The following is a 13,055-nucleotide window of genomic DNA, read 5'->3' on the forward strand; positions in this document are numbered from 1 at the left end:
AATCCATACAAATCTCTTAAGGAAGATGACTAAATAAAACACACACTTAAAAGATGCAGAAGTATTAGACACATATAGGCGGAAGTACGTGACTGTAGCGTCCAGCCCCCAAGTCAGAAACCACACAAGCTTTTAAGCCTCCATAATACAATGAAGCAAAAAATAACTATGGAACCCACAAGGCTCAGGAGAAATCATGAAGATGAAATCAAGAGCCTTTAAAGGGTCTAGTCTGAAGGAAAGACTGAGCCCACATCATGGCACTGTCCGCAATGCAGATATTACTAGACAAGCCAAAATAGAATGATGTGCCTTATGAGGCATTCCGTTAACTCAAATCTGCTTAACACCATATACAGGAAAACAGTGATGTAATCCTAACAAAGCGCTCTAAATATATACCAGGTTTATTATGAATGAACTTTCCAGAAGCGAGTTGAATAAAAAATAAAAACAAACAAACACATAGCATTTATACTAAAAACATCAAACCCAGGAAAAGGTCAAAAACACATACAATTGATAAAAATCAAAAGACAATGCTGAAAGATCAAATATTACAGGACCGTATATGCCATAATCCAGAAACGCATTCACATTTGTAATTAGGTTTCAATGAGCCATCATCTTTTTACAATTAGATTTACAATCACCTCTAAACTATGCTAGGATTCAAGTTAAAAAAGTGCAGCATTCACCAAAACCTTTAAAGAGAAGTTTACGTCTGTCATGTATCTGTTGCTGTCGAGGGATTCCCCCCACCCCCCCAACTTCCCGTCTCACTAAAAGCAGTGATGACAACCTGCTCTAACAAAAGAATACTATAGAACAGTGATCTCCAAACTGCGGTCCTTTGCTTGCTTTTATCTGGCCCTTGGGACATTATTCCCCACACTATCAGCAACAATTGGTCACTATTCCTGCCCACTGACCCCAAGGACGGGGGCACTATTCCTCCACACTGTCCCCAAGGATGGGGCACTAGATGAAGCTGACCTTTACCCTCCTTAACCACTTTCCATCATTTACCCCTAACCTCCCTCCTTTCACGCAACCATAGATTTAAATTGGAGATTTCATTTGTTATTTGTAAAACCTTTTTGTTTGCCCCCCTCTCTCTCTCTCTTTAGCTCAGTTTAGGCCGATACGTATTCTTCTACATATTTTTGGTAAAAAAGGGGACATAATTACGATTTATTTTTTATTTATTTTTTTACTAGGAATGGCGGCGATCTACGATTTTTTTCGGGACTGCGACATTATAGCGGACACTTGACACATTTTTGGAGACCATTCACATTTATACAGTGAACAGTGCTATAAATATGAATTGATTACTGTATAAATGTGACTGGCAGGGAAGGGGTTAACCACTAGGGAGTGGGGAAGGGGTTAAATGTGTAGCCTAGTCAGTGTTCTAACTGTAGGGGGTGACCGATCTGTGTCCCTATGTACAAGGGACACAGCATCGGTCTCCTCTCTCTGACAGGACGTGGATCTCTGTTTACACACAGAGATCCACGGTCCTGCTCGGTTACTGGGCAATCGTGGGTGCCTGGCGGTCATCGCGGCCGCCGGGCACGTGCATTGTGTTCCCATTAACGCGACAGGTGCGCGCGCCCCCCTAGCGGCTTTAAATGACAGGACGTCATATGATGTCCTGTCAGAACAATAGGGGATTCCGCCCGCCGTCATTTGACGGCGGGCAGGTGTAAAGTGGTTAAGACCTCCTCTGCACTGCCGAGATTCTCGTCTAGGCAAGAATCAAGAATGAGGTCCTCCTGCTGTCCACAGGATGTGTGCTATATTAATGTCACACATACCAGGAGGCTTCGGAGTAAACTACAGTACATTGACCATAGCCAATCATTAGGGAGCCAGCTGTCTCTTCCCAGATCTTTCAACTGGCCCTCTGGTGATGTGTCGTGGCACCTGGGTGTCATTAATGGGCTCCATTTGCTGGGCATGGGTATGTTTATAAAGGCAAACCTAGCAAAATGGTTAAGAGGGGATTTAAGAAAAAAAAGAAGAGGGGGGGGGGAGGAATTGTGGTGAAATTCTTTTTTAAATGTGCAGAACATTTAACGACTATAAAAAAAAAATAAAGGCCACAGAAATGTGCTGAATTGTGTTTCACGTTTTTCTGTGGTTGTGCTAATGTATTTTAGTGTGGACAGGCCTTAACACCTTCCCGCCCGACCTATAGCAGACATTCATGATAAAGCACCACATGATTAGGAGCCTGTTGTTTACCACACATTACAATGTGGTCATTCACAAGGTTATCCAACATGTTTTGACCCAACATGGTGGATGACCACATTGTAATGCGTTGTAAACAACAGGCTCCTAATCATGTGGTGGTTTATCATGAATGATGAATTATGTCATTGCTATGCCAATACCAGAGCTCATTGTGTGTGTGTGTGTGTGTGTTTATATATATATATATATATATATATATATATATATATATATATATATATATATATATATATATATATATATATATATATATATATATATATATATATATATATATATATATATATATATATATATATATATATATATATATATATATATATATATATATATATACACATACACACACACACACACACTTCTTTATTACCATTCAAAGAATAAATAAAATGAAAACACACACACGCTATTTAACAATACATGTGCAGCTATAGTACTAAATGCCACTTACCTGAGTTCTGAACTGGTTTACTCTGTACAGGTACAGGAGCAGGAGCAGGAACAGAAGCTGGAGCTGCTGGAGTTGTTGCTGTCTGACCTGAAAAACAGGGTGTATATTAGAGCTGTACGATGCTGGATAAAATGAGAATCAAAATGTTTTTGCTTAGAATAAAGATCATGATTCCTTTAAAGATTTACAACCCCTGAACATTAAGTTATCAAACAAAATGGCAATAAAATAAGACAGAATACTCCTTGCTTCAATCAAATTGAAAGAACTGTAAGGAAAAATAATGTAATATGGTAAAGCGGAGATTCACCCCAAAACATCTATATACCATTACATGCAGCATACTTCCGACAGCTACAGTATGCTGGCATTTTTTTTTTCCGCTGTACATACCGTTTCATAGTTCTTTTTCTTTTCTCACTCCCGTGGGGAATATGAGTTCCTATGAAGAGGCGTAGATGATGGACATGCGGATAAGGCGCGTCACACGTTCCGAAAATAGCTGGGACTCGGCTCTATACGGCACCTGCGCACAGAGTAGGAGCCGTGTAGAGCCGACTGCGCAGGCGCCATATATAGCAGAGTCCCAGTTCGGCTATTTTCGTGACGCGCCTTATCCGCACGTCAATCATCTACGCCTCTTCATAGGAACGCCTATACCCCGCGGGAGTGAGAAAAGAAAAAGAACTATAAAACGGTGTGTACAGCGAAAAAAAATAAAAAAATACCAGCATACTGTAGCTGTCGGAAGTATGCTGCATGTAATGGTATATAGATGTTTTAGGGTGAACCTCCGCTTTAAGAAAAAAAAAAAAAAAAGAAAAAAAAAAAAAAAAAAAAAAAAAAAGACCATTAAAGTTATATCAGGATCTTTCTTTATTAGTACTCGCCAATACCAATTAGGCTGGGAGTTCGGCGCGTCCCCGTTCACCGTTTCAGGTCTTAATGTTTGGCAAAATTCAGACCTGAAAGGGAACAGAAGATGCACAGGACTCTTATGCTGTGCGCTCTGTGGCTGCCACGGAGATGTGTGAACCCGGCTTCATTGAGAACCGGTCACAATCTCCTTTCATGCAAATTGGATGCAAGGACATCGAGATCACGATCTTTTGATGATTAATCGTGCAGTTCTAGTGTATATAAAGCAATTTTTTTTTTATGTGCATATAGCGATCAAACGTTAGCATCCCTGTCATGTGTCCCTGCTGGGGTAATGCACGCTCTCCATTCATTTTGACGGCCAATGTCAAAAGCACCGAAAGTGAAGAAACAGTAATAAAAAGGAAGTCTTCCAAATAGGATTCTTTTTGTGGTAACAGGATTTTGCCTTACTTCAAGAAGAATTAAACCCCCGATAGCTATTTTCCCTGCAAAGTAAAAGCATAATGGGCCAGTATGCATCACATACTAGCCCATTATGTGCCACTTGTCTGCAATTAAAGCCCACGCTGTCCCCACTGGTGGCCGCATTCATCTTTGCCCCTCTTCTGGGGCCATGGACTCCGGCTCTGTGACTGTCTGGCATCGCAAGCACATGACAGCCGTCAGTCACGGCACTTGCTAATGAAGAAACAGCATCATCGGTGCACTACATCGGTCTCCTAAACAGCACACATTTAGGAGATTTTTACAGTACCTATTAGGTACGCCTTATCACAGGCTTACCTATAGGTACAACTTCCGCATTGGGGGTATACAAGCACTTTAAGAGCTGTTCTGTTCTTATGGTTCTGAGTCTTTAGTCAACGCCATGATAATTCCCTACTCCAAAGCCCATCATCATTTAAAACATCAAAAGCCAGTTTAATTGTCCCTGAATGTCCGGCCAATGAAAGTTAAATATAAAGGCAATATTAAAAAAAAATTAAAAAAAAACACACACACACACCTTTAAAACCCCTTTAAAGTGATTGTAAAATCTTTTTTTAAAAAGAAAAAAAACAAAACATGGTATACTTACCTTCTCTATTCAGACATGGAGCTGCGGTTGGGCCCCGCCCACTCTCTCGATTGACTGACAGCTGCGGGAGCCAATGGCACCACTGCTGTGTTTCAGCCAATCAGGAGGGAGCGTCTTGGACCGCCGAGGGGGTGCTGGTGGGACAAATACACACAGAAGTTTTTATCTTAATGTATAGAATGCATTAAGATAAAAAAAAAAAAAACAGTTGCTTTTACAACTCCTTTAATTTTTTTAAGTGGTGCTACCTTTGAAACATTTAAGCTTGGCCAGTTACACAGCTAACAGAAATTCAAAAGGATAAGAAGTGATATACATACCTATTATAGAATATACAAAGAATACTTAGAATGTGTTCTCCAACTTTACCATGTGTGAATAGAGTGTGTAACTACAGTAGGGCCGAAACAACTAATCGATTATGAAATTAATAGATTACAATTTTCATAATCGATTAATCGGCCAGTAACATAATGGGGTTAAAAAAACTAAAATTAGCCCTTTATTAGTACAACAAAGCAAATCGCTACTGTAAATATTACTTTCACTGTCCCACAGTAAAAAAATGAACCCCTTACAGTAGCGATTATTTGCTCTTTTTGTACTTATTTTTGTTTTTTTAACCCCTTTATGTCACTAAACATCTCAGGCTTGGGGGTCACACCTCTGTTTTTTGCAGAAACACACTACAGTTCATTTACATGTTTTTCTATGGGACACGTTCACATCCATGATTTTTTTTCAGCTGCTGCGTATTTGGAAAGGGCGAGGACTTTTCAACGCAAAACGGTGCCATTTTGTTTTTTCTTGGTTCAATATACTTCAATGGAGAAGCTGCAGAAAAGCATGTAATGTGTTTTTGCGGCAATAATCTGCCCAACAGCAAATTGGCCCAATAAAATTAAAAAATTCTATTTTTTTAGGCTATTATCCGATTAATCGAAACAATCGGCCAACTAATCGATTATGAAAATAATCGTTAGTTGCAGCCCTAAACTACAGCTTGTTGAATATACAGTTTCGCTATAAAATGTTCTGCTCTTTAAAAAAAAAAAAAAAAAACTATTGATATCATAGGGTGCCATTAACCACTTAAGACCCGGACCATTATGCAGGTAAAGGACCTGGCCAGTTTTTGCAATTCGGTACTGCGTCGCTTTAACAATTGCGCGGTCGTGCAACAATTTTGAAAAAAAATACATTTTTTACTTTTTGCTATAATAAATATCCCCAAAAAATACATTAAAAAAACATTTTTTTTCCTCAGTTTAGGCCGATACGTATTCTTCTACATATTTTTGGTAAAAAAAAATAAAAAAAAATAAAATCGCAATAAGCGTGTATTGATTGCGCAAAAGTTATAGCATTTACAAAATAGGGGATAGTTTTATGGCATTTTTATTAATATTTTTTTTTTTACTAGTAATGGCAGCGATCAGCGATTTTTTTCGTGACTACGACATGGCGCACACTTTTGACACATTTTTGGAACCATTGGCATTTTCACAGCAAAAAGTGCTATAAAAATGCATTGATTACTGTGAAAATTGAAGTGAAGGGGTTAACCACTAGGGGGCACTAAGGGGTTAAGTGTGCCCTTAGGGAGTGATTCTTTCTTGCCTATATCAGGGAACAGACGATCAGTGTCACTGCCACACAGAAGAACGGGGAAGGTGTGTTTACACACACACCTCTCCCTGTTCTTCAGCTCCTGTGACAGTTCGCGGGACACCGGCGGCAATCGGGTCACGGAGATTTGGACCAGGTCGCGTGCCCGCGACACACGGCTGGGCTTTTTAAAGGCGACGTACCTGTACGTGCCTGTGCCCAGCCGTGCCATTCTGCCGACGTATATCGCCAGTAGGAGGTCCTTAAGTGGTTAATGCTGAGTCAACCAACATTCAGAATTGACTGTGTAAACAATACGTCAGCGAGCAACGTCATGTTCCATTTCAAAAGCAGATACATAAAATGATACATTCCTCCAACATGTCTCATGCTAACAGATGGCTGAGAGCAACAGATGCAATAATACGCAGACAGCACAATCACAGATGAGTTATCGTGGGGTTTATAATCAATACATAATAACATCCGTTAAACTGCCAGAAAAAGTAGCGGAAATACTACTGGAAAACAAAACTCCAAGCATATAGATGTAAAATAAGTTGTTCATAAAAAATATAAAATATATATACAATTATTTTTTTTTGTTTTTTTTAACAGGTGGCAAATATCTTGAGTGATTAAAAGTCATTTTAAAGTGGGTAGTTCTATATATGGAAAAGGCAGATGGAAGACAAAAGCCATTGTATGGCTCCTTCATGGATCTATATATTTAACCACTTCCCGCCCGGCCTATAGCCGATTTACGTCCGGGAAGTGGTTATGAAATCCTGACAGGACGTTCTAGAACGTCCTGCAGGATTTCATGCCGCGCGCGCCCGTGGGGGCATGCATCGCGGCGATCGGTGATGCGGGGTGTCAGTCTGACACCCTGCATCTCCGATCTCAGTAAAGAGCCTCCGGCGGAGACTCTTTACCACGTGATCAGCCGTGTCCAACCACGGCTGATCACGATGTAAACAGGAAGAGCCGTCGATGGCTCTTCCTCACTCGCGTCTGACAGAGTGTCCATCAGTGCCACCCCAGTGTCCATCAGTGCCACCCCAGTGTCCATCAGTGCCACCCCACAGTGCCCATCCATGCCCAGTGCCCACCTATCAGTGCCCATCTGTGCCACCCATAAGTATCCATCAGTGCCGCCCATGAGTGCCCATCTGTGCCGCCCATGTGTGCCCAGTGCCGCCCATGTGTGCCCATCAGTGCCGCCTATGTGTGCCCATCAGTGCCGCCTATGTGTGCCCATCAGTGCCGCCTATGTGTGCCCATCAGTGCCGCCTATGTGTGCCCATCAGTGCCGCCTATGTGTGCCCATCAGTGCCGCCTATGTGTGCCCATCAGTGCCGCCTATGTGTGCCCATCAGTGCCGCCTATGTGTGCCCATCAGTGCCGCCTATGTGTGCCCATCAGTGTCGCATACCAGCGCCGCCAATCAGTGCCACCTCATCTGTGCCCGTCAGTACTACCTCATCGATGTCCATCAGTGCCATCTCATCGGTGCCCATTAGTGCCGCCATATCAGTGCCCGTAATTGAAAGAGAAAAACGTATTTACAAAAAAATTAACAGAAAAAAATAAAAATGTAATTTTTTTTCCAAATTTTCAGCCTTTTTTTAGTTGTTGCGCAAAAAAAAAAAAAAAAAAAAAAAAAAAAAAAAATCGCAGAGGTGATCAAATACCACCAAAAGAAAGCTCTATTTGTGGGGAAAAAAGGATGCAATTTTGTTTGGGTACAGTGTAGCATGACCGCGCAATTGCCATTCAAAGTGCGACAGTGCTGAAAGCTGAAAATTGGCTTGGGCTGGAAGCTGCGTAAGTACCTGGTATGGAAGTGGTTAAAGAATATGAAACGGTTAGGTGACGGGAGAATCCACGTCTAGCAATGTTCATGAAGACAAAGCAGAGGCAACGAAGAAGCAGCATGTGTACCACTTTCTGGTGATGTGGCCCTTAACCACTTCATTACTGGGCACTTAAACCCCCTTCGTGCCCAGACCAATTTTCAGCTTTCAGCGCTGACGCATTTTGAATGACAATTGCGAGGTCATACAACACTGTACCCAAATTATATTTTTATAATTTTTTTTCCCACAAATAGAGCTTTCTTTTGGTGGTATTTGATAATCTCTGCGATTTTTATTTTTTACGCTATAAACATAAAAACACAATACTTGTTACTTTTTGTTATAATATCCCATTTAAAAAACATATTTTTGTTAAAAAAAAAAAAAAAATTGCAATAAGCAAAAGTTATAGCGCCTACAAAATAGGGGATAGATTTATGATTTTTTTTTTTTTTACTAGTAATGGCGGCGATCTGCGATTTTTTTTGTCAGACCTGCGATATTGCGGCGGACGTATCGGACACTTTTGACACAATTTTGGGACCATTCACATTTATACAGCGACAGTGCTATAAAAATGCACTAATTACTGTATAAATGTGACTGGCAGTGAAGGGGTTAACACTAGGGGGTGAGGAAGGGGTTAAATGTGTATCCTGGGTGTGTTCTAACTGTGGGGGAAGGGGACTGACTGGGGGAGGTGACTGATGCTGTGTCCCTATGTACAAGGGACACAGATCGGTCTCCTCTCTCCCTGACAGGACGTGGAGCTCTGTGTTTACACACAGAGCTCCACGTCCCTGCTGTCACCGCCAATCACGGGTACCCGGCGGACATCGCGGCCGCCAGGCACACGCATCAGCTCCCCAGCCATGCGCCGGGCACGTTGTCCCCAGCGGCGCGCACAGGGAATGTCAACAAGAGGACGTCCAAAGACGTCCACTCGGCACTTGAGAGCCGCGATGTGGACGTCTTTCGTCCATAGCGCGGATCCCAAGTGGTTAAAAAAAAAATCCTGGAAAAATTCAAAAAGCCATGCCTCCACTTTTGATAGCTTTACCAAAATGTGTGGCAGATTGAGGTAGTTCTTAACCACTTGACCACCGGGCCTATTCTGGCACTTCTCTCCTTCATGTGAAAATCACAATTTTTTTGCTAGAAAATTAATCAGAACCCCCAAACATTATATATTTTTTTTAGCAGACATCCTAGGGAATAAAATGGCAGTCATTGCAATACTTTTTGTCACACCGTATTTGCGCAGCGGTCTTACAAGCGCACTTTTTTTGGATAAAAATCACTTTTTTGAATTAAAAAATAAGACAACAATACATTTTGCCCAATTTTTTTATATATTGTGAAAGATAATGTTACGCCAAGTAAAATGATACCCAACATGTCACGCTTAAAAATTGCGCCCGCTCGTGGCATGGCGTCAAACTTTTACCCTTAAAAATCTCGATAGGCGATGTTTAAAAAATTCTACAGGTTGCATTTTTTGAGTTGCAGAGTAGGTCTAGGGCTAGAATTATTGCTCTCACTCTAACGATCGCGGCGATACCTCACTTGTGTGGTTTGAATACCGTTTTCATATGCGGGCGCTACTCGCGTATGCGTTTGCTTCTGCGCGCGAGCTCGTCGGGATGGGGCGCTTTAAAAAAAAAAAATTTTTGTTTTCTTATTTATTTTTATTTAGTTTTATAATTTTTTACACTGAAATAAAAAAAAAAAAAAAAAAATGGGTCACTTTTATTCCTATTACAAGGAATGTAAACATCCCTTGTAATAGAAAAAAGCATGACAGGTCCTCTTAAATATGAGATCTGGGGTCAAAAAGACCTCACATCTCATATTTAGACTTAAATGACAAAAAAAAAAAATGTTTCTTTAAGAGGCTGGGCGGGACTGACGTTTTGACGTCACTTCCGCCCAGCAGAGCTATGAGGACGGGTGAAGGAGATTTCTCCTTCAGTCCCGTCCCCGCTCAGCTGCCGGACACATCCGATCCCTTCCGCCGCTACCGACGGCTCCGGTAAGCGGCGGAGGGCGCGGGAGGGCCCCTCTCCCGCCACCGATAAAGGCGATCTCGCGGCGAATCCGCCGCGGAGACCGCCGTTATCGTGTACACCACCGCCCCCTGAAAAGATGAATATCTCGGTTGTGGCAGCAGCTGCTGCCGTTATCGAGATATTCAACTTTAAAAACAGGACGTCTTTTTGACATGGGGCGGTGGTCAAGTGGTTAATAGCACCACCTTTACAAAATATCACTATGGTTACACCAAATGAAAAAAAATAACTACCTCCAGTTGGTGGACATTGAGACTGGAGGTAAAGAAGATGCATGGGCCATTTAAAAAACTAAATAAAAACAAAAAAACAAAAAAAAAAAAAAAACACTCACCTCCATGCTACAGCATCAGTCTGATGCTGCATCTGTCCCCCGCCAGCTCAAAGTCTGAGAATTGAAAAATCACATACATGACCATGGATTGCTTATTTCTCGGTCAGTCACCGCTCTCCAATCTGCCCCTCTGGCACTCACTGGAGTATTGGGCTGCAGAGGGGGTGGGAGCACCTAGTTTTGGCTCTCAGCTGCGCACTGAGATCCAGAGCCAGCTGTCAATCAGGCAGCTGGATGAATCCTGACAATATGGTCAGGATCCTTTCAGAGCCTGGAGCAGGTCTGGGACATCAGCTTTAGTCCAGTGTCTGCTGATTCTTGGACAGAGGAGAGCAAAAATATGGTGCTTTAGTGCGACCCAGAAGAAAATTATAGGAAAAAAAAAAAAAAAAAAGTTTGCCTTATTTCTCTATTAAAGCCAACTCTTAGTTGGCGCACAGAGACAGGCTTGAGATGGGGGCATGTTTGCCACGACTCCCTCTCCACCTGTCATTGGTTGTGAAGAATTCTGTTCTTCACAACAACCAACTGCCTTAAAGTGGATGTAAACCCAAAAAAAAAAAAAAAAAATCCTGACCGCAGCTCGCCACGAGCCTGGGAAAAGGCCGCGGCTTTGGCCTAGTTTGCAGCGTCCGGCCTAGTCCACGGAGCGCTGGTCCTATGGAAAAAAATAATCGATTTGGTCAAAATCTGAATCGATTTGACCTCCCAACTCGATTCAAATCGATTTTTTCCCCAGCCTTAATGCCTACCTCAAATTAATTTACCTGGCTCCAAAAAGGTATATATAAATTCATGGCAAGCAACAATATTTGTCGTGTGGAGGCATGGCAGCATTTTAAAATAGACAGACAGTAGTAGACACCTTTTATGGCAGTGGTTCTCAACCTGGGGTCGAATGATGATTTGCCAGGGGTCACCAAATCCTGGGCACACTGCTCTCCCAGCCTTTTTGAGGCCACCCAGCCCAGCCCGTGGCCACCTACTCAGCCTCTTCACAGATGCCCATTCAGTTCACACCATGGCTGGGGGGTAGAGACTATAGGTCAGCTGACTGGTGAGGAATGTGAAGTAGGAGGGGCTGGAGGAGACCCTATCTCCCGATTTCTGCATAGGTGTCACTGCTACGAGACACCCCTAAGTCGGAGACACAGTGAGTAACACTACCTGCCATTAAAAGTCCCCACTACAGTTCTCAGATCAGCAGATGGCCTTGATCAAGAGCACCCAAGTTGGCTGATCAGCATTGCCACTCATCCCACCCCCCCCCCCCCCCAACCCCACCAAGGAGTAAGAGAAGGAATAAAAATAGAGAATACATGGAAGGGAGAGGAAAAGAGGGGGTGGAACAAGAAAGAAGGCTAGAGAGAGGGATGGGAAAAAAAATAAAAGAAATTAGGATAGAGATAAAAAAGAGAAAAGGGAACAGAGAGAAAGAGTGGTACATCCTAAAATGTACCATAAGGGGTTTATTATTGTGCGAGTGGAAGGGACTCAGGGAGTGCCAAATGTCCTTGGGTTAGGGGTGCAAATGACTTGTCTTGCCTTGGGTGCCGACAACCCATGCATACGAAAATAATTTTACTGTTGGGTTACTGTCTGGGCTGCTCTGTGCAAAACAACTTCACAGAGCAGGTTAGTATAACATGTTTGTTATTTGTAAATAAAAATAAAAAAAATAAACATGTTTTTTACAATCATGTTAAAGTGTTTAAAGCGGGAGTTCACCCATTTAAAAAAAAAAAAAAAATCTCCCCTTAGCTTCCTGCTCGTTCGGTCTAGGGGAATCGGCTATTTATATTAAAATAGGTGCAGTACTTACCCGTTTTCGAGCTGTATCTTCTTCCGTCGCTTCCGGGTATGGGTCTTCGGGAGCGGGCGTTCCTTCTTGATTGACATTCTTCCGAGAGGCTTCCGACGGTCGCATCCATCGCGTCACTCGTAGCCGAAAGAAGCCGAACGTCGGTGCGGCTCTATACTGCGCCTGCGCACCGACGTTCGGCTTCTTTCGGAAAATCGTGACGCGATGAATGCGACCGTCGGAAGCCTCTCGGAAACCTGTCAATCAAGAAGGACCGCCCATTCCCGAAGCCCATACCCGGAAGCGACGGAGAGGATGCGTCTCGTAAACGGGTAAGTACTGCACCTATTTTAAAATAAATTGCCGATTCCCCTAGTAATAACGAGCAGGAAGCGAAGGGGGAAAAGTGCCCTCTAAGGGTGAACCCCCGCTTTAATAAGGGCGAGACCTTTCATCAAGCACGTTTTTGCTGATTGTATCCCCACTAGTTACAGTAGACTCCCACTTTTATTTGTTCTAGTGATCTTTATCACAGAAATAGGAGTAAATCTGAAAAGGTTACTTGTTATTAGAGCAGTATGTGAGGGAAATTTCTCCAGTGGGGGCATATTTTCCTATGACAGTTCTCTAGGATGGGAATTGGAGAGATTTAATTTCCTGAATCTCTAGAACAGGTGGGCACAAACCGGCAAAAAAAAAAAAAATCAC

General features: G+C 42.5%; 1 protein-coding gene across 1 annotated transcript in view; it reads right to left on the minus strand.

Moving 5' to 3' along the window:
- Positions 1 to 13,055, minus strand: part of RPA1 (replication protein A1) — a 94,421-nt gene that overhangs the window by 53,074 nt on the left and 28,292 nt on the right. The window contains exon 6 of the mRNA XM_040338372.1: positions 2,717 to 2,803. Within this exon, the coding sequence (XP_040194306.1) occupies positions 2,717 to 2,803 (87 nt within the window). The remainder of the gene's footprint in view (positions 1 to 2,716; positions 2,804 to 13,055) is intronic.

The sequence above is a fragment of the Rana temporaria genome, chromosome 2 (assembly GCF_905171775.1).
Source record: "Rana temporaria chromosome 2, aRanTem1.1, whole genome shotgun sequence".
In the NCBI taxonomy this organism is placed as follows: domain Eukaryota; kingdom Metazoa; phylum Chordata; class Amphibia; order Anura; family Ranidae; genus Rana; species Rana temporaria.